Here is a 22210-nt window from a genome sequence, read left to right as displayed (position 1 = left end):
TAAAATCGTGTTTCATTTTAGCTGTTTGTTTCAAGTCAGCTGCTTGTTTTTCACAATGTAGTTTTTGTATTTAGATGACGATAGAGCTACCAGTTGTCGCTGTGTAAATAGTTAGGTGTGTAGTGTTTGCATTAGTTTGTACTGCATGGATGAAACAAGTCAAACTGGAGATATCGAAAAAGGAAAAAAGATTTTCATACGAAAGTGTAAGCAGTGCCATACCTACGAAGATAATGGAAAACACAAAACTGGTAATTCAATCCTTTGTTTTATGAATATTTTTCGCGCTGTAAATAAAATAAAGTTGCACACCTATTGGTGAGGAAAAATGCATAAACAAGTCTATTCTCTAACAGGTCCAAACCTGTTTGGTCTGATTGGAAGACGCACTGGTCAGTCTCCAGGCTACACATACACTGTGTCAAACACAGAAAAAGGTTTATCAATCGTATTTATTTATTTATGTATATGTAATTCAGGCCTCTAAAAACAGGAATAATTTGGAATGAAGAAACTCTGGATATTTACTTGACCAACCCAAGGAAATATATTCCAGGTGGGTAAAACTGAAAACACTACTTTTTAATATTCTGCATTGAGATGTCTTTTATCCACAGGCACAAAAATGATATTTGCCGGAATTTCAAAGCGTTCTGAACGCATCCATCTGATTGCATTTTTAAAAAAAGTAACAACCACAGAAACTGAAACAAAAACCTGCAACTGACTTCTTATTACTTTTTTGTTTTTCCTTTTTCTTTTATTTATTTTTTAACTGCTGCTGTTTCTAAAAGAGTATGCTCCGTTCTTCACTAAATACTTCACAAAAATATCTGCTAAACAACAAACATTCTTTCAAAGCAACTTTCATGTTTTATTATTTCTTTGAAAATTTGACTTATTTTGAAATAAGTTTAGCGAACTTGCGGTCAACTTAAGTTTTTGCAATTCTTTTTGGTCACATTCAGTGGCCTATAATAAATAAATTTCGTTAAAAGTATGATTCTACTTGTTTTTAATAAGCAGGTTAGTATTTTTTTTTAGAAGTACCCACAAAAAAACAGTATTTTTTTAGAGCTACGATTTTCCGAATTTTAATGCTAAAAATTGTGCAAAATTTGCCATTTATGGCGAAAAATGGTACCCAAAACACTTTAATAAAAGAGTTTTACAGAGTTAAGCCATTTTAGATGATAAGTTTTGAGTTTCCATTAAACTTGTTTTGACAGCCAAAAGTGTAGAATAGCTTTTGTATTTAAATATAAACTGATAAAGTAAACATCAGATCGCACAACTTGTCAGCTATTATTAGTATATAGTATGCAACAACCACCAATACAAGCTTACCTCTAAAGAATCAATATAATCTGAAATCAATGAAATGACTTGTTGAAACGATTTATGGAGCTTTGGGATTTGAAGTAATTCCGTAATACAACTAACAGAAGATGGATTTTCTGAAATTAAATTTTTACATTAAGATTGAATATGTTTATTTATAGAGGCCACAATGATAAAAAACTTAATAAATATTTTACAAACAAACTGAATAATATGTTTAATCTCAAAATGTACAGTCTGGAGCATTTTATACAAATTCAATATGAACTAACAACCATGGTAACTTATTAAAACTATCTGTTAGAGTTAGATTATAGTAGGAGTTACCAAATAGATTAAGAAGACAGCAACGAAAGATTGAGTCCGAGTTGCATAATAAATCTGTGCAAGTTTCAACCATCCTCTCAGATGTATCTACATTGCTCAAGCACCGCACTAAGAAGTAAGATGAAAGTTGACCAAATTTTTTTTCCAAACCTAGAATAATTTGAATTAAGATGCAAGTTGACCAAATTTATTTTAAAAACCTAAAATAGTTTAAAAAACATTTAAAAAACATGTTTAAAAAAAGACTCAAAGTTAAAATAAAGAGGGCACGAGGTGTATGAAACAAAACAACCATGTTAATGCCTCATGTTTTTCCGCAAGGGTAATAACTAGTTAAGTTCCATCTATTCAATTTTTACCTGTGAGACAGTTAGTTGTAGAGAAAACAATTCCAAGTTTAAACAAGCCAACCCATGTTACTATGTTTAAGGATGGGGGGCTGGTGGTCTGGAAAAGGTTTGAAAATAACATTATTTTATTGAACATTAATTTATATTTTCAGACGGCGAAACAATGACATTTTTTTATAACATGGTTTAGTACTTATAATACACCTCGTGCAAGTTTAGTTAGAATTACAAACTCATTACTCTTTTAGGTTTTCTTTTCTGTATGGCGGGCAATTTTGGCTTTTCATAAGTGACTACTGGGTTGGAGCTATGAGTGTTTTACCCAAAGACACACATGCTTAAACAAAGGTGGCAACATCCTTTAGTTCTGATGCAAGTGCTACCCACTGTACAACAGCTTTGAACTACTGATGTTGAAATAAAGACAAAACTTACAAATACGGATAATGATAAGAAACTCCGGACAATAGAAACAACTCTGTTGTCACTTGAGCAAAGCCTGAACAACAGGTTGGTTGCATGCATGGAAACAATTTCATGCTTAACAATTTTCCATTCTTCTGGCACAAAATCAATTTCTTTAGTTTTTGGGCATAAATCATCTTTTCTGCAACCTGAGATGAAGTCTTTCTTGATATTTGTGAAACTTTTTATGCATTTTTTTTAGTAATGGTCAAGCTTTATTTACATACATCACTAAAATGATTTACTAAATATAAACAAGTTTGAATTCTTACCAATTACCGAGCACAACAAAAATTGCAGGAATCCTAATTTTTCAGAATTGGTTCTTAAAGTTTGATCGTGACATGAAGAGTCAAGTCTTTGCGCCAATAAGTCAATGACATAACATATATTCTCTTGACACACAAATTCACTGAAGCAAAAGTGAAATAAACTAGATGTCATTCCTTCATCGATGTCTTGTAGATATGGAATACATGATTGGAAAATTTCTCGCTGTTAAACAAAACACACCGTATAAATGATTGTAACCTATTTACCCTAAAACGAGAATGGTCTACTGTATGACTGACGATTTAAACAACTTGTCAAAAGCTTGACGCCTTGACACATATTGGTGACAGCATCAAGCCCCAAACCTAGTACCTTAAGCTTGAGGGGTCGACAGCCTCACCCAAATGCCAAGTCATGTAAAAATAGGAACATTTAAAACATGGTAAGATGTTAAACAAATGACTAGTACCTGAAACTGCTTGCAAGTTTTACAAACTCCACTTTGGCAGAAAAGTTTTGCACTCAATTTCGTTATAGTTGAAATCAAAGTTAAAAAATTTTCCTGCAAATTATGTAAATATTCCGGGTGCTTTCTTGGCAAAAGACATTTAATACAACGCATGGTTGGGTGTAGAACTGTGGAGGCATCTGTAAAGAATATGAAATAAATGAATGATACTCATTTGACGTTATAAGTTAACCTGTGTGTTCAGTTTATACATTACAGCCCCTGCTGACAACTTACCACATAAATGTAACTTTTCAGAACTTTGACATTCTTTTACTATTTGGAAAGCCTAAAGGAACCATTGGGTTGCAGCAGTTGCTGTTAAGTGTCCTGCCCAAGGACACACACAGATACAATGGTAGCAGAGACAAGCCTTGAACTTGTAACCTCTAGTCTAGAGGCGAGCAGTCTTAACTACTTAATTACCATTATAAGACTTGCCTTGTAATTATGTAATAAAGTGAATGGCCTAGTATAAAATGATGTTACAGTTATAGGGCTTACCACTTTGTAATTTGCAGCCACTTCCCTTCTGGCTTGCAATGTTTTTCAAAATGTCAACTAACTGGGTTGGCAATGATGACAACAAAGATCCAGAATCTAATCTGAAATAATAATTTATCTTACCAAAAATAAAACTTTTTAATTTTTTACTATAAATTTATTTTTCCTTTTAAAAAAAATTTCAAATTTAACAGGTGATTGTATGTTAGTTGTAAATATTAATATCATACCCATCAGTACTTCCAGAATGTTCTATCAAAAATTCCACAATCAATGTTCGATGTGAGTGACATTTTGGCAGAGTGTCAGTGTAGTGGTGTAAACATGAAGAGATTTCATTTCCGATGTCTGATAAAAAAGGCTTCAGAAAATTGCAGCCACTGATGTGTTGCCTAAATGGTCAGTCATACACAAACAATTACCCACAAAAACATAGGTGGTAGATGGTAGCTTGTGCAAGCACTAGGTGTATGAAACAAAACACCTGTGTTATAACGACTGTCGTTTCATTTCATGCTTTCTTGCCAGGATCAAACAAGTTACATTTTTTTATTTATTGTTCATAAAACTAAGAAAAAAGTAACCTTGTATTGAGTTTTTCGTTAAGATACAATCCATGCATGTTAAAATTTGTTTTAAAACCCTGGTTTCCATGTTACGAAAATCCGCTGCATTTTGGAGAAGCTGAGTTATGTAGTCTAAACTTGGAGAAGATTTTTTATCATTTTGCATTGGCTCAGGTGGATATAATGCAGCAAGCTCACAAATAGCAAGATTTACACCAAGCAAATCTACATCCTGTAATTAATAACAGAAATAAAATAAAACCAAACATTTTGATTTTTTTGCTAATTTGTGATTTTTTTATATGATGATCATCCAAAAAGTGCATAAATCTTTATGATTGTGCAACTAACAACCCTCATTTTGAGATATTTAAAAATTTATACAAATATTTTTTGTTTACTACCAATTGAACAAGGAAGAAAATTAAAACATGTCCCACGACTCCCACCTTCCCCACCCTACTCTACAATATATCTATATATATATATATATATGTAAAACTTTATGAAAAACCAAACTGACCGGTTTTAAAGTTTGTTTCTTCTTTTTCTTGGGCATCAAACTCACTGCCTCCCATTGCTCAAATGGAAAATTGGAGAAGAAATATTTTTTGAAACTGGTCAAGTAATTCTGATAAATCCATTCTCGCTGTGAAGAAAAAACAAAAAACACGATAAAAACCAAGAAATTATTTAAGTTTTTTTCTACAGAGTTTTTCAAAAAAAAAATAAGCAAAAACATTTATGTCTATAAATTTTAGAAGAAACATTTATACAAAATAGTAATGGCCCATCTGAGGCAGAAATCTCAGATCATTGGCTTCTTTATATATATGACTTTACCAATATAGAATAGATAATATATAAAACAAAGTGTATTTTCAACACTTTATCTAAAAAAACAAAAACACACTATGTCTTATACCAGAAAAGTCACTAAAAAAATATTTACATTATGCCTGGTAGCAAAAGTAACAAAATAGATAATAAACACTGTCTCATTTTTAAAATACATCTGAATTTTTACTAACCAATTTCTGAGAAGCTACTCCATCTTGATTAGTTTGAAATGATTTGCATAATTCTAATGTAATGTTCATGACAAGGGTCATGGTAGTGACTGTCTCCTCATCTTTGGTAAGTATACCAGTAGCTGACACTTCAAGCCAGCATTGAAACAACAGGGGTAGAACAGTGGAGATAGTTTGCATGGTGCTTTGTTGATGAACTTTCACAAGGGAAGAAGCTTCCAAATTTCTAATACACACTCGTTTTAAATTAAAGTAAAATAAAAATAATCTCAGTTATTATACATACATAATATATACATATTATGGGCATTAATAAAAAAGAATAGAAAATATTAAGTTTTAGGCTGATAACTACAAGTTTTAGGCTGATAACTACAGAAACAAAACTACAATAGTCTATCTCACAAACTAACTTTTAGCATTGCAGATGCACACTACCGAAAAAAAGCCATTTAAAATTCCTGTACCTAAATAAATTTTTTTCTAAATCTTAAACATATTTTTAATCCTAAAGATATTTTTTAAGCATTTAAGTGCAAATAGGTATGTCAATCAAATACAACCTACCTTAATAACACCCCGTGCTGCCTTTTGAGTGTTGGAACAAGATGCAAACCTATTTCATCGGAATCCCAACACACATGGTCTACAAAGTCAGTTGGTTTCAAATCCTTATTAACAGACTCTCTTTTCAACAAAACCCAAAGTCTTTTAAGGACTTTTATTCTCCAAGAAATTGCAGATTCCTTTTTAGACAGATTCATTGTTAGAATGCGAGAATTGGCCGACTTCTCTCCTTGCTTGGAAGATATAAGCTCAATGAAATGCTGTAGCAATGTCGGACGATTTTCTTCGGAACAAACTAAGTTTGGGTAGAATTGAAAGCACAGATCTACCACCTAACATACAAATGAACAAGTAATGGGAAAAATAATAATATTTTTTAATGAACTAAACTGATTTTAGTCTGATAGAAATACATAGATATATAAAAAAGATTTTGCGTCAAAAAAATAAAGCTTAGGCCTATATAGTTAAACGAAATAAAAATATGTATATATTATATATATATACATATTATGGGCATTAATAAAAAAGATTAGAAATATTAAGTTTTAGGCTGAAAACTACAAACAGGTTAATGAACAAGATTTTACATCTGCAGCATGTGCTAAACAGTAAACTAAGTAGTAAAACCTGAACATTTATTTGCATTATATCGGGAATGATTAAATGGTATCGGCAATGATTAAATGTTTCAGTAGAATGTAAGGATAAAACAATGAGTAAATTTTTACCTTTAAAGAATTTTGTTGAACATCTTTGGAAATATGAGACATGGCACAATATAAATGCGAGAGGATCAGTGGGAATTTTGGACTCATCTGTTCCTCTGGTACAGTGGAAAATATGTGCCACAGAAGTGAAGTACACGCTTTCCTAAAATAAAAATGAAAACTTGTTTTATTGATACTTGGGCTATGTGATGATAAGGATTACTGAACAAACATACAGGGTTGAATTTTATTAATAGTTGTATTTATTGTTCTAATGAATATATCATGCCTGATTAACCAGTATTGACCACTGGACTAAAGCAATTGCCCTTTAGGTGTCTTGACTAAGGACCACAATGGTAACAGTGGCCAGCGTTGAACATGTAACTTCTGGACTAGCGGAGGGGGGCATTCTCACAACTCATATATATATATATATGTGCTGAATATTTATATTAACAGTTGTTTTTAAAAATTACCTGACTTCTGAATCAACATCTGTCACAGATCGAATGACACGCTCACAGATCTTCGCTGCATTGATTGTTCCTTTATTTCCATGGTTGCTAAATATTTCTTTCAGTCCGTTTAAAGCTTGGTAGCGAAATGTCGGACTGAAGTGGTTTAAATGACTCAGCAAATCTTCAACACTTTGTTTTCGATGAGTCAGCAGTTCAACCTGAATATTTTTTTGATTTAAAAAGTTTAAAAAGGTTGTAACACTTTTTGAAAAGATTTCGAATATGTAACAGGATAAAGTATGTATCTCACAGAAATATTTTCCTGGGATTTCAGTTGATCAGGAATATATATTGACTGAGATTTAAATGCAGTGTCGGTTGCATTTTCAGCTGCTGGCTTCTTTTTTCCAACCTTCAGCTTCACTTTATTGAAATCTTTTTTCTTAGCTTTAGTTTTACGACTAGTTTTACCCATTTTCTATGAATGGCAGAGGACTGCTACAGCCTATAATAAAATAATTATTTGTAAACTACGTCGCATAGTTAACTTGAACAGTAGATATCAAAGAAAAACATGGTACAAGTATGTATGCAACAACTTCAGTCTGAACAATGCCTGGACTACTTTAATATACAGATTAGATATTTTAAAACATATTGTTCTCCAAAACAAATTTGTTTTTCTGGTCACATTTTTACAAATTGATAACGTGTATAAAGTGATTACAGTTTAGAATTAGAATTATGTACATAATTATGTATTAACAAATTTATGAAAATAAAAGTAAGTAAGCAAAATTTATTTTTCATTTTAAACATTCGCTTTAAAATGATCTTTTTCGTTTCTTAAGAACTTCATAGTCTCCACGGGTGTAGAGGTCTTGCAGCGTTTTTGTAACTCTTCATTTTCGACTCTCATGAATGGATTGTATAACATTTCCTCTGCTATAGTGGATGGAATAGTAGGTTGATTATTTTCCCTTTGCTTGATGGACCAGTTCAGCTTCTCCAATACATGCTGGTTATTGGGTTGAACAAACTGTGCAAACTTAAGTGAGCTGACTGTGTATTCATGCCCACAGTATACTTGTGTAGCTGGGGGAAGGATGGATAGTTTTTTAACAAGGGAAGAATACATTTGTTCTGCTGTGCCTTCAAAAAACCTTCCACAGCCAGAAACGAACAGTGTGTCCCCAGTAAACACAGCAGGTGTGTTTGGATTCTTTACAAAATAACAAATATGACCAGTTGTGTGACACGGCGTGAAGAGGCAACGAATTTCTAAACTACCGACATTAAACTCCAAGCCTTCAACTGCTTTCGTTGTAATTCCATCAATACGATCGTCTCCGCCATATACTTTAAGATTAGATGCCCCGACTTTTGATATCAATTCTTTATTTCCTCCTGCGTGGTCCCAGTGGTGATGCGTTGTAAGAATGGTCGTCAATTTAACGCCTTCTTTCTCAACTGCTTTTAAAACTTTATCCGGTTCAACGGGATCCACGATTGCGGCTTCGTTTGTTTTTTCATCCACTAGCAAATACATGTAATTATCTTCAAGCGCTGGCAATAAATTCACTTTCATTTTGTTCAGTTGAGTAGACAGTGGCTTAGAATGATAACTTACAAACCTGCACGCACAACGCTGAACTAAACCAAGCATCACCGTACGCGACAAACACCAAAAACAAAATTTGTTTACATCCCCAAGTTGTGTCACGTGTTCTGAATTTAAACAGATAACAGCTGGTACGTCGGCCAAAAATACGATTTTAGGTTTGTTTGTTTTTTGAATGTTCCAAATTTACAAAAAAGACTGTCCCTTGTAAATATAATTCATTTTCTATTTGCAATTTTGGGATAACTAGACTTTATATTGGTCTGGCGCCGTGACACAGTTAGCGCGGCTGTCTATAACCATAGGTAATGAGCTCAAGGCTCGTCGCTGCTAGGCTACCCAATGTGGACCCTTGGGAAAGACCTAACGGCAATTGCTCCAACCCAGTGTTCACTACTGAGTTGTACAAATTATCAGCCACACATAATACAATTTAAAAAAAATCACCCACAAGGTTATATACTTGGTAACCCATAAGCTGGCACGAGGTGTATGAAACAGAATATCGATTGTGGTTTATATGACGACTGTCGTTTTCGGCTATGTAAGGATAAAGTATGTTACATTCATTCATATATTTTTCATTTTATTTAAGTGAAAAAGAAGCGCACAGTGTAAAAATACAAAGATGTAAAAATATCTGCACTAAGTATAAAAAATATCTATCGAAATTTTATCAATTCTTCTGTTGCTAACTTTAGGACTGTGTTAAAATCATAATTAAGCTTGCTTCTCCAAAATCTTCTTGCTGGTCCCCAGTTTCTTGCGGGATAACAAGGGCTATCAATGCCATGAAATATTCGAGCAATAGCCCTCCCTGTAACTTTATCACCCAAGTCACCACCTAATAAAGTAATTTAGGTTAAATTTTACTACGTTTTCACAATGTATGTCATTAAGTAGTACACGTATATAAAAAATCTTAAAAAAATAATTTCCCACTAAGTTACACATGTAATAACTCGTAAGCTCGCCAAAGGAGGGTAAATAAGTTACATTTATTCATTCACACTGCAGAAGTAATACGTAACCTAAGTAGGGTTTGTGTATAAATACAGCATAACAGGATTATGTATGTAAAGAATTGTTTGGTTAGCTGCAAACCATACTGACCATGAACGTATAAGAATTGTCGAACACTTGACCGAATTTCTTCTTCATCTGAGCTTTGTAACTGCAACAATAACATGAGTTTACTACCGGTTACAATAGAACATAATTAGAAAACATAAAAATGTCAAACAACAAAAAAATAATCATTTTGTTTTGCACTGGCTTAAGCCAAATTTTCTACACCATAACTTACTGGTTCTGGTTGATCATCACTTTTGCTGTTTTCCTCTTCTTGGAAATAAGCATCAATCACTTCTTTTAATTGCTCACTTCGAGGGGAGGTGAAATCATCCATGCAACAACCAGCATTAGGGTAACAAAATCTATTGAAAAAAGATCTTTTATGCTACAAAAATAAATAAGATATTTTTTGCAAATTAGCACCTCTGGCAAGAATTTTTCTTCGATGTTTTTTAATGCCCTATTCAAGTTGTCTTTATCAGGGTAAAAAAGGCAGTCAGATGCACAAAGTGCTGATACGGTTTAGGTTAATTAGGAAAAAAAATTGCCGGAGAGCTAATTTACAAAACAGGTATAATATTTATATTGATTCATTACATTCAAAATGCTTTTTAGCAACAGTAAACAAGTACATACTTTTGCATCGCATTAAAACATGTTTTTAGCTGAGCTATTTCCTTTTTCTCTTGTGACATAATACGTTTGTGTAAACTTGCTGTAACTTCATCCAGAAATTCATTCGATGTTGATTGTTTTGTGTGAATTAGGAAAGATAAATCCGAAAAATCGACTGAAACACCACTTTTACCACGTTTTCCAGGTTCTGGAAACAAGCTTGTTAAAATATTAAGTTGGTACAAAACAAAATCGTTTTCTTACCTTCAGAAAGTGTGGTGTCCCATTCTAGCTGCCGAAGATTTCTTTTTAAGTTGACAATATCAAGACATAACTCATTTGCAACCTAGAAAGAACAGCTTTAATAACAGTAGATACTAAAGGAATGAATGTTTTTAAATAGTACCTTGTCTAAAGCAAATTCCACTTCATTTCCACTAAGCTCATCTTTTTCTAATAACATAAGTTTCAAATTAAACTTTCCAAAAAAAATAATCTATACTTGATGTTACCAATTATAAATTTTGCAATAAATGTCTTGTTACCTTTCATTTTTACTGCAGCAGCAACAGCAGAGCATTTCAAAATAGTTTTCTGCATCTGCGGGATACCTCCATAACAGTGAATACGACATTTTGTCTCAGTGGGAAGAAATACATTGACCAATCCATCAAGCTCCAAATAACAAAGTAAGGTCTCAACACCTAATTAAATATAAAATAATGATATGACAGACAGTTAAAAATCTACTAATTCCTAATCTTAACTTCAGTTCAGTAAATTTAGGGGTTTAAACTGTCTCTATAGCCACCAAACTGTTCCCATGGCCAAAAACGGAATTCTCATTGAAATATTTGTGAATATGATATTAATAAAGCACTTGAGTCTCAGATGTACAGGAGAAGCCCTTGAATGCTTGACCAAGGATAAAACCCACGCTACACGAGGTATTTTTTGATCCTAAGCAAACAAGAAGCACTGGAAATGACGTGGATTGTTGAAACTGGAATTAATTTAATCCACTTCTGATTTACATCATGCAGAAAATGGAGGAGAAAGGTTGCCTTGGTTTTTTATAGTTCACAGCACCTACTACAAGTGTAGTAAATGAAGCAGAAGCAATTTAAAGACGGGCTTGTCATATTTGAGTACAATGACATTGAAAGGACCAGGTAAGCTTTTAATCTAGCCGTTTGTAATCGCACAGCAGGTGAGCATTGACCATTATGTTCCAATTACATGCTTAAATGGTCATTTGAATTTTAATGATTTTACCGATATATAACATACTGAGTTTATTTTTCAATAAACAGAGCACTTAGATTTATTGCTGGATCAGTAAAACACTTTAACCAATTGATTTCATGACTGTTTCATATTCGTAGCCTCAGAATCAATAAAAAATTTCAGAAGCATAAACTGATTACCTATGCTGCAAGAAAGAGACAGTAAGAAAAAGGTGCGTGGTAGTAGACACAGAGGAGTAAAGCTTGTAAAGGTGCAATAAATCCTCCCGTCTCTATAGCAAATTTAGCCTGGCAGCTCAAAACGTCAATCTAATAAAAAATACCTCAGTTAACTATTAACTTTGGCGACTTGACGAAAGTCTTAAAGGTCAGTGAAGATACGGTAACCAGCAACAGACTTTAATTACTGTCTCCTGCTGACAGTGAGCTGCTACACAGAGCTAAATTAAGAACTGAGGAAAGATTATAAGACTTACAACTTGGGAAAAAACTCCCGTCTTTTATTATTGTTTGTAAACCTGTGAAAATGGATGGAAGTAACAGGTTTATTGGCAGAAGACATAGCGTGGATGCTGTTGCGCTTGCAAGTTCGTCTGTTTTTATAGAGTTTGATATTTTTAATTACAATGTGTGATAAGACCTCCAAATCGACACTTTTAGTGTTGGTAGAATGAGCATAACATATCTCATGTCTATCAAATGTCAATCTATCATGGTTTTAATAGGCTTTGAACATATAAATCAATATAGCGGTTGATGTGTAGTTTTATGTGGTTATTGGCTTTTTAGATAACCCTGTAATTATTATTTACAGACCTGAAAAAAACTGGGATTCTGAAGCAATTGCCTGAAACACCACTGCCAAGAATAAGCAACCCTTCAGTGAGTAAATCATTTTTGTGGCAAAACAACCAAAACTAAATGATGTTTAACACAGGGTCATGATCGTAGGCATTCAGTGATGATTGTACCACCTTCACATAGGAGGTATTCTATAAACCCAATCAATGCAAGACGTACAAGTCGTAATTTGTCAATATTTTCCCTCCAGGTGAGCATAGTTCTTGTTAGCATTGATGAGATAAGGTGGTGGGTAATGGAGAAGGCGAGGGAAAAGTTCATGAATTATTAAACAGCATTTGTGTACTGGTAAAAGATAGAGAGTAATGGCGATTTGCTTGTTTTTTACTTTGAAAACTAAAACCCTGCTGCAATGGATGTTTTCTGTTTTATGGGAGCAGTCCAACGCACTGACAACTTTTACTGGTTTGCCGATTGCCCCACAACCTAAGATCGAAGTGGAGAATACATACAAGCTTGAACCGGATGAAGGGAAACAGTTTAAAGCTCATATTGTCCGCAAAGCAGCTCAGGAGGTGAGAAGTTTAACTTGTACGTGTTGTGGTGACTGGAATGTTTTTGTGCTTTTTTCTTCAGGTTCTGGACGAAATTTTGGCCGAAACGGATTACATGACAAAGACCGGTGAAAGAAGTGAGTACAGTTTAAATATTGAACGTTTTTATGTACACTGTCATAAACTCCGCAAAAAACCCTGATCCCAAGTTCATGGAGTTAGATGATTCTTTTGTAAAGAAATATACAAGGATCTAGTGCTACAAAAAAAGGTAACAGACAAAATCAAGTTCAACAAATTGTTTAATGAAAGAGTTGTATATTCTGGCTAAACGTGGCATTTTAGGTAAAACAACTCTGTTATTATACAATAAATTAGACTTGATTTTAGTCGGTTACTTTTCCATAACACCAGATTCTTTATGTACACTATCTGAGTGTCTGTTTGCTAGACAAACGTAGTACTGGGATTAGCAAATATATGTTAAGGAATTTCAATTGTTTGAGTGTGATCTTACAGAGAAAGGATTTAAACAGTGGAGCAAAGCATCTGATTCGTCAGAAGGGGGAAGGCTGGCAAAAATACTTGTGAGTGAAGTAACTGACAAAGTTAAAACACTGGGCATGGATAGGTAAGATTCAAATTTACTATTTCCTATATTAAGTATGATATATATAATTTTTTTTTCAATTTACAAAGTTTACTCTTAAATGCATTTTAAGTGTAAAACTCCTAAAACTAGAGTTCCCATAAAAAATTGTCTTTTTTTGTAAAACTGATACAGTTATTATTACTCATTTTATATTTTTTACTGGCCTTGAATCCTTGATAATTAGGTTTTTGCCGTTTCAGGTACAAGTTTGTTGTTAATGCATTTGTTGGTGAATGTAAAGGACAAGGCTTATTAATAGCAAGCAGGGGGTTGTGGGACACCAGCACAGATGGACACGTTACAGTTGAATGTAAAACTGCAACACATTTTGCTGTAGTGGTTGTTCACGCTGTGTATTATGAGTGAATGAGTAACACAAATTTTTGGGAGAAAAATAATCATGAAAATTTTGGTGAAACATTAGGCATGACATTTTTTGGTGAAAAATCAGTGCGTGAAATAACCATGTTTATTGCCGAACATCTAATTTTTATGTGTTTAAAGAATTTTTTCACAATTTAGTTGGACCCTCTTTTATAATTTCATAAATAAGCAATTGAATTCAACCACAGTTTTATAAATTATAATCTTAAAAACTTCAGTGAGAAAGTAAAATAAATTGTGTAAAATTTTTTTTTAAGAATTTGTTTTCATAATAACTGCATGTCTTACTATACAGATTTGATGGATTTTTATAACAGGTGTTTTAAATTTTAACTGTGATGAAATATTTTTTTAAACTCAGTATTGATATATACGTACACATTTTTTGTCTCTTTTATTTTACACATATATTATTTTTTTAATAAAACCTGTAATGTAATTATTTGTTGGTACTGCGATGTAATAAAAAAGAACAAATTTTGAGTTAAAATATATAATATGTCAATTTTATGGTTGGTCTGTTTTATAACTCATTCATTTTGAAATAAACCATTTTATCTCTGCTGTAATATGTGCGTTTGGTATTTAAATAAATTAGAAAAATTATAAATTAATGTAAAACCAGTACATAAAAATCTTTTATATCTCTGCTCCAATATTTGTGGATTTTTATTAAATATTCTAAGAAAAATAAATAATAGCATGTGACATAAGATAGGAATTGGTCTTCAATTAGCATAACCACACCAGTTATATACCTTCTAAAATATAGGGTAAGATGAAACACCTTTAGCACATAATATTTAAATACCCTAATCTTGTTTTAAACAACTAACCAATGGTCTATGGGAATGGTGATGAAACGTTTTTTGTTTTTTTATTTGTTTTTTTTAACTTTTTTGTTTTAATGCTTAAAGGCTTTTTCTTTACTTCCAAATGGTACATGAAAATAGAATAAAAAAGTGTCCAATCTTTTCCCACCCGACTATATATTAAACAGAAAACTAACCTTCACGAGTTATATCCAATTCCTGTATAATTGCATCAATAGGAATAGCAGAATAATGTCCAACACATTCTTTATTTGACCTTCAACACAGGATTAACATTGACTGACATATTAATATTAGATATTGATTTTATTCAAGGTTTACTGGTGCATTGGTTTAGAATGTATCAACAAATAAAAAAGGTCCCAGTCAAGAATCGTTGCGACGCATTTGAAAATTGTGCAACAGCGATATAGAAATTTATTAACAACATTTATTGCTGAAGCTAAATTTATTAATAAAAAAGGGAATAATGTGGAGTTAGTATGTGGGGTAAAGAGCTGACTAAGTACAAATACAACATAAGGTGCGACATCTTTTGATTATTCGATACGAAAAAGAACGCAACAGAGTTTCACGACTCACAGTTTAGTCATAGAAGGTTACTGTTTAAGGATTTTGGTTAGTTGCAAGGATTATCATCAATTAAATTATGCTATTCCATGTTGAAACATATATGGTATAAAAATATTGAAAAATTGTAATAAACCAATAAAAAAGACTGGGCTGATTCAATTATGTATTTATTGGAATAAGTTAATTACTTACGCAGCGCATTTGCATGAAGGAAAGACACGACGGACAAGTTTCTTCACCATAAATCGATCAACCCCTTTACCATAAGTATGTCGGCTCAGTTCCGATAGATCTCCTCCCTGAAGTTGGTGGTAAATATACATAATGCAGAATGCAGATTTAAAAAACTAGGGGTGATTTTGTAAAAATAGATAAGATTTTACAAACTATTAATTTGTGCGTATTCTGAAGAAAGGCCTTATAGAACATACAAGCTTAAAAACATGTAATAGTATTATAGTTAAAAATATGTTCTTATAAAAAAGGGGTGTATATATACAAATCCACCATAACTGCAGCTACACTAACCTCAGCATCAAGAAACAGATGACATTCAGCAGGTAACCTGTCACGCCCAGCTCTTCCAACTTCTTGTACATAACGCTCAAATGATCTGTGATGTTTAACCCAAATTTAGACTAAGTTTTACTAAAGGAAGTTTCTTTGCAAAAAAAATTATCTAAAATAAATTAAATTAAAAAAAAAATTTAATCTAAAATTTATTGAATTAAAAACTCAGTTGATCTGACTGGAATATTACACTAACAGTATAGCATATAAAAAGTTTTGGTTTATTAGATCATTTAAAATAGTAACTACTGTTATTCTAACCTGGGCATGTTATAGTGGATAACCGCTCTCACATCATGCTTGTCGATTCCCATACCAAATGCTACAGTTGCCACCACAATTCGTAATTTACCCGACATAAAACGTTTCTGCACGCTTCTACGCTGAGCTGCTGACATACCTATACAGAATGGCGTGTGGAAATATAATAGGTGATGTTTGAAAAAATGAGTTAAAGAAGTGCTTGTTTTTGCAGCCACCAAAACAATAAAACACAAATGATATTTATTATATGCTAATATAGAACATGTTTGTTTTCATTTTCTTCTGTCTGCCTAACTTGGTAGTAAACAAAGGATATTTACAGAATTATATAACTTACACGAATATCCACAAAACTATATACCTTAGTGGATGTTACTGTACAATAAAATGATTTAAGTTTTGCAATAAAAATCACCAAATTAAATATTTTTTTACCTGCATGGTAGCAATCAGCTTCAATTGTAACAGCTCTCTTTTTACTGCCTGGAAAATAAAAATGTTAATTTTTAGTTTAGTTTCTATAGTACTGTGTAGTGAGATAGAATATCCTTAGCACATAAATCCAATACCTTAAGAGGTATTTAATTCTGTAAATATTCCTTGTTTACTACCACATTAGATGAAAAAAAAGGTAAAAACATTTCTAAGTAATAAGTCATATTACCCCGCCCGACTATATGTAACACTTAGCGTGTTAACGCCTTACTTTTTGGTTTTGTTGATCTTTTTCTTTTCTTTGAATTTGATTCAACAATTTGTTCCTCAGGTTCTGGCTATAACGAATATGATATAATTAGTGAGATGGTGTGATAGTAGTTGGATTCTAAATTTATGGTTTGGGGGGTCACATTTAATGGTTAATAGGAATTGGTCATTGAAAATTTATTTATATCTATATATACATATTTTTTTAAGCTTAAAAAAATACTATATATTAAAAACACATTACAAACAATTTTTTAAAGAAAAACAGCTTTAATTAGAAAACTTCACCTCAGCTTCAGTTGGTTCTCTCTGCATTCTTGTTCTTAAATACGAGGACACACGAGCCACTTCGTCTCGACGTGTGCAGTAAATGATCACAGAGTCAAGTTTCCGAAATCGGTCGCCATTTAGCAACATTTCAAGCGCCTGAGATAAAAAGACACAATAAAATTTAACAATCTTTTTTAAAAATAAGATAAATGAATTACAAGCAAAAGAAAAACCCTCTACAAAAAATTATCTACAAAAATTTTTATATAGTTTTGTACCTCATCTTTATATCTGTCTTTTGAAATAGAGAGAGACAAGTTCTTTGGAAGAGACATGCTTAAGATCATACCGTGTCTTGGATCTGTTATACCTGCAGAAAATACATGTATATTCTATTCTGTTTTATTATGTAAGGACAAGGTCCTATAGCGTAATAGTTTTTAGCATTACAGTAAAAAACAATCATGTATACAGTTACGTGGGAACTTGTAAGCTGGCACAAGGTGTATGAATCATCACAAAACACCCATGTTATAACAACTGTTGGTTTTCAGCCACGCGAGGATAATGATACCTACATGGAATAGGATTCGCTTACCTAGTTGCTTAGCCACTGAGATACAAGTTGAGCGTGTAGATGTAGCCGTTAAACCAACCAGACATTTTATTCCAAGCTGATCTTTTAGAACCTGATATTTGAACAGAAATAACGATATTTAATTCCGCAAAGTGACGAAATAAAGGCACAAAAAATAGAATATTTTTCTAGATTTTTACCCTAAAAAAACATTTTAACACGCTAAAATACTTAGCAAAAATAATAAAATATTTAGTACCTATTCTTTTAAATATAAATGTTTAAAAAATGGTAATCTTTTAAATAAAAAAGTTTCATAATATACCTAAAAATTACTATTTCTTCCAAAACACAGTAAAAAAACTGCCTAAATTGCTTTAAAAACAGAATCTTACTTTGCAAACTCTAAGGTAGGAAGGTCTAAAGCTGTGAGACCATTCTGACAAACAGTGGCATTCATCCACGCACACAAATGATATAGGAGGTAGTTTTGCAAGAGGACTGTAGTAAGGTGACATGCCTGCCCATGAGGTCAATGCTTCAGGAGATACAAGCAAAATATCCACCTGTGTAAAAATATTTGGGTTTAAGTATAACAGTTATCACACTTACTCTTAAAAAGAACACAATAAAGTTTTACATAAAATTCTTTTTTCTTTATAATTTTAAAAAAAACATACAGTTTTACTTAAAATTAGTTTAAGGTAAAACAATTGGCAGACTGGTCATTAATTATATTTTTTTCTTGCAGTTAATTAATACAAAACAATGACATGGTTTTTTAAACAATTTAGGAATTTGCGTAAAGTTTATTTTATTGTAAAAAAATTAGAAATTAATTTCATTTTTTTAGGAAATTAAAAAAGTAAGGAAAAGTTTACATTTCCATTCTGTATCTCAACCATAGATTTTTCTCTTTGTTCCTTGGTCATGCCTGAGTGGAGACGGGTGGCACGTAGAAATTTAGGAAGCCCATGAACCTTGGAAAATATAAATTTTATGTTAACATAAAACTACCAATATTAAAAGATAGATATATTCCAGGGGCTTTCAAATTGGAGGATAGATATATACACACAAGGTTTTTCATTTTATTGTATATTTTTTTTTATGTATTCGGATACACGAGATTTAAACCCAAGAGCTAAATTAAAATAGCTATGATCAGTTATCAAATATAGCATATGATCAGTTATCAATGATATAAAGATACAAACTTACTTGGTCATCCATAAGCGATACAAGAGGAGATATAACAAGGGTGATACTGCTACGTTTCATAGCATACATGTATGCAGGAAGCTGGTAACATAAAGATTTCCCTGAACCAGTTGACAGGACAAGAAGTGTCGGTTTTCCTGGATAGAAAATTAATAAGTTTTGTTGCTGACATATTGAAAGCTGTTCGAACATTCTAGAATTTGTGATAGATTAAAAAAACATTTTTTATTTCATGATAGTTTACAATATAGTAGAGCAGGACTTTCCTTTTTGCTTACCAGCTTTTTTAAACACTAAAATTTGCCGCAGCCTTTTTAGGGATAATTTATTATCATATATGTAGTACTTAGTGTAAAATTGATATATATATATATATATGCTATATATATGCTCTTTTGGCTGACAACAAAATCATAGCTGCTCAAATTTACGCAGTATAATAAACACTTACCTAATAATATCCGTTTCATTGCTTGTAGTTGTCCAGTTCGAAACTCGGAGAAACCAAACTTCTTTAAAACTGAATAAACTTCATCTTCATTGAAACTATCTTCAGTATACAGTGGTTCAGCGTGCTCCAGTGTGATTTGTGTTTGTTGGAATTGTTGGCTCGAATAAGACAAAGGCTCGCTGGCAGGGTCGGAAACAAGATTTTCAAGAAACTTGTCCCAGGAGGCTAAAAACAAGTTCATGATGATGTTTAAAAAGTGTAAGATGAAAGTAAAAACATTTTTTTAACACCAAATATCCCTAAGATCTGCTTATGAATTCAGTTTATGTCAAAATTATAAAAGAAAAATTGAAATTAAAATTATATACCTTTATTTTCTGCATCCTGCTCTTTAGCTTTGCCTTTAAATTTTCCTAAAAATGATAGAAATATATTTTTAAATTAAGGTTTATAATCTAAAAGTGAAACATTATACTCCAATGATACAAATCATGAAGCTGTGATTTAAAACTAAAACATAAATACCTGTACACTTGCTTGCCCAATGACCGGTCTCTCCACATTTAAAACATTTATCGTCGCTTCTGTCCCTGTACCCTCCACCCCCACCTAGTGACGAGCCACCACTCCTACCTTTCCAACCGCTCCGGAACGAGAAACCCTTTTTCGAAAGTTTTTCTCGAAAAACCTGAAAATAAAATTTTATCTATTAAAAAAAACAAATATAACACCAGGGGTAATAACAAACATTTTTTTACAATTGCACTTCACATAATTTTTCTCAATTTTTCACCTGTTTCCTCAAAAATCGGCCCTGGCCCCCTTTTCTACTAAATGTTTTTTGTTTCATGTTTAAACGGCGAAAGTTGGTGCTAGCGAGACCACCACCACCACCTCCACTCGACCCACCACTTTTTGAAGTAGACTTTGCACCTGTACAATGAATGTCATTAGTAGGAGTAGCCCAGTTTGGGTATTTTATTATTATTTTTTTAAATGTAAAAAAAAATTAGGGGAAGAAATGTAAAAAAAAAATATAATATTTAAAAATTAATGGAAATAAAAATGCAGTTGGTTTGAGTTAAGTCATCGGGTCATCTCTTATAATTCTATGTTACTTTAATAGCGGTTTTAAATGGGCGCATTTTTGGGAGAAAATGGAGGGGTTTTACTGCGCTAGTGGATGTCATTATTAAAATTAAACACAGACATGTTGCATAGAAACATTTTAATTTTTAACTTTATTTCAATTTCACCTTTTTCATTCTGCTGAGAAGTTTCCATATTCTCACTTTCAATTTTCTCAGGTTGCCCTTTTATTCTCACAGGTGGGGATTCCTCACTTTTATTTAAATTTGCAGGAAAATCATCTGAAATTTTGTCTTCTGCCTGAACTGGATTAGATGGAACAGATAGAGTAGAAATATCTTTACTAGCTTCATTTTCTGTACTGGCCATAGAAACACTCGGATTCTCAGTTACAAAAACAGGTATTTCACCCAGACCAGCCCGTTCAGTATCTTTTATTAAATTAGTTTTATCATCTTTGCTTGGCATCTCACAAGTGTTACTTATCTCTTCTTCCATTTTCTTCATTTTCTTCTCATTTTTAACGTTTTCTTCCAGGTTTATAAGATCAGATAAATCATCCGATTGTTCATTGAGCCAGGACAAACTCACAGAAGAGTTCAATATCTTTCGATTTTGACCGAACGCAGTAAATGCTTTTGGCTTCGCAGCATCACACGTTTGTGGTGGTACCAAATTTGAATTATGTGAAGCTAATACTTTTACTCCATTATTCTCAAGACCATCCTTGGAAATTTCTTCATTTACGTTCACCAATTTTACATTTTCTTTATTTTCATCACAATTTAAAGTTTCAGTGGGATACGATTTCTTAAAAGCAGTAGAACGCGGCCTTGTGAACGAACTTTTCAAATTTCTCTTCAGATTATCCCTGTAAGATGGAACTTCTTCCACAATCTCTACTTCTTCTTTTTTTTCCTCTTCTTCCTTAGCAGTTTCCACATGGTCATCCATATCAGGGGGCATTGTGTTTGCTTTCAACAAGGATTTACCCCAAACGGATTTACCTTTTTCAGCCACAGCCACAGGTATATTTTCCTTCTCTTTTTTCATTCTGAAATAAGTAAGGTAATAAAATTTACTTTATACTTGCAAAAAAACAAAACGCTTTAGTCACTTTAACACGATGTTCTGTTTCATACACCTCATGCTTGTTATAAATTACCATGTATGTAACTTTGTGGGTGATTGATTTTTCTGTATGACTGACAATTTGGACAACCCATTAGTGACCACTGGGTTAGAGCAATTGCCGTTAATTATCTTGGCCCAAGACGTAATACAGCCATTTTGAAAAGAGAAATAATTTGAATTTCACTAAACACATGTAATAACTATTACCGAAAAATTTTTAGGTCAAACAATAAACTCTTACTTTGCGTATTTGATGTACATATCTCTTGCTATTGCATCAGTTGAAATATCATTTTTTCCCGGTTTTCTACCATGTTGCTTAGCAAACGTGATCTCCCACATTTTGATCTTCACTTTTAAATCCATGAACGGTAACTCTGATTTGAAATCATTTTCAACAGGCATTTTACTTCAGGTATATCAATTCAATTTAAATACAATTGATCTATTACAATATATTCAATGCAACATT

At 32.5% G+C, this 22210-nt stretch overlaps 5 protein-coding genes across 6 annotated transcripts; 2 read left to right on the top strand and 3 right to left on the bottom strand.

Moving 5' to 3' along the window:
• Positions 1-74: 74 nt before the first annotated feature.
• Positions 75-1000, top strand: LOC100177924 (cytochrome c-like). Its single transcript, XM_002130604.4, has 4 exons — positions 75-251; positions 357-437; positions 494-556; positions 618-1000. Exons 1-4 carry the CDS (start codon positions 146-148, stop codon positions 725-727), a joined length of 360 nt encoding a protein of 119 aa, XP_002130640.1. The 5' UTR covers positions 75-145; the 3' UTR covers positions 728-1000.
• On the bottom strand, positions 851-7608 carry LOC100182618 (testis-expressed protein 10-like). The gene is made up of 16 exons (XM_002130713.4): positions 7414-7608; positions 7122-7321; positions 6664-6805; positions 5933-6264; positions 5366-5591; positions 4858-4983; positions 4353-4566; positions 3999-4116; positions 3769-3869; positions 3226-3404; positions 2756-2978; positions 2454-2632; positions 2028-2115; positions 1669-1818; positions 1348-1457; positions 851-972 (listed from the first exon to the last, which is right to left on the bottom strand). The coding sequence occupies exons 1-16, from the start codon at positions 7576-7578 to the stop codon at positions 868-870; spliced, it is 2658 nt and encodes an 885-aa protein (XP_002130749.1). The 5' UTR covers positions 7579-7608; the 3' UTR covers positions 851-867.
• Positions 7609-8806, bottom strand: LOC100180276 (hydroxyacylglutathione hydrolase, mitochondrial-like). The gene has a single exon (XM_002130695.5). It carries the CDS (start codon positions 8767-8769, stop codon positions 7915-7917), a length of 855 nt encoding a protein of 284 aa, XP_002130731.1. The 5' UTR covers positions 8770-8806; the 3' UTR covers positions 7609-7914.
• A 487-nt stretch (positions 8807-9293) lies between these two features.
• Positions 9294-22188, bottom strand: LOC100175589 (ATP-dependent DNA helicase Q4). The gene is made up of 25 exons (XM_002130856.3): positions 21980-22188; positions 20772-21658; positions 20309-20448; positions 20041-20203; positions 19884-19928; positions 19516-19740; positions 19065-19201; positions 18725-18823; positions 18239-18409; positions 17865-17955; positions 17545-17636; positions 17285-17422; positions 16998-17064; positions 16727-16774; positions 16289-16427; positions 15986-16070; positions 15650-15756; positions 15061-15140; positions 10959-11117; positions 10820-10866; positions 10678-10759; positions 10435-10621; positions 10031-10160; positions 9838-9898; positions 9294-9568 (listed from the first exon to the last, which is right to left on the bottom strand). Exons 1-25 carry the CDS (start codon positions 22141-22143, stop codon positions 9387-9389), a joined length of 3726 nt encoding a protein of 1241 aa, XP_002130892.1. The 5' UTR covers positions 22144-22188; the 3' UTR covers positions 9294-9386.
• LOC100183423 (tctex1 domain-containing protein 2) lies at positions 11141-14069 on the top strand. 2 transcript variants are annotated; one of them, XM_026833816.1, is made up of 8 exons: positions 11141-11360; positions 11457-11585; positions 12475-12542; positions 12598-12711; positions 12902-13036; positions 13098-13152; positions 13535-13646; positions 13868-14069. In XM_026833816.1, exons 2-8 carry the CDS (start codon positions 11567-11569, stop codon positions 14031-14033), a joined length of 669 nt encoding a protein of 222 aa, XP_026689617.1. In that variant the 5' UTR covers positions 11141-11360; positions 11457-11566; the 3' UTR covers positions 14034-14069. The 2 variants fall into 2 exon arrangements, with proteins under 2 accessions (XP_026689617.1, XP_002130832.1); XM_002130796.4 differs by lacking the exons at positions 11141-11360; positions 11457-11585 and adding an exon at positions 12084-12247.
• Positions 22189-22210: the final 22 nt, after the last annotated feature.

Source organism: Ciona intestinalis, chromosome 3, assembly GCF_000224145.3.
Source record: "Ciona intestinalis chromosome 3, KH, whole genome shotgun sequence".
Lineage (NCBI taxonomy): Eukaryota > Metazoa > Chordata > Ascidiacea > Phlebobranchia > Cionidae > Ciona > Ciona intestinalis.
The sequence above is the reverse complement of the archived record's forward strand: the minus strand, read 5'-3'. Positions and strand labels throughout refer to the sequence as shown.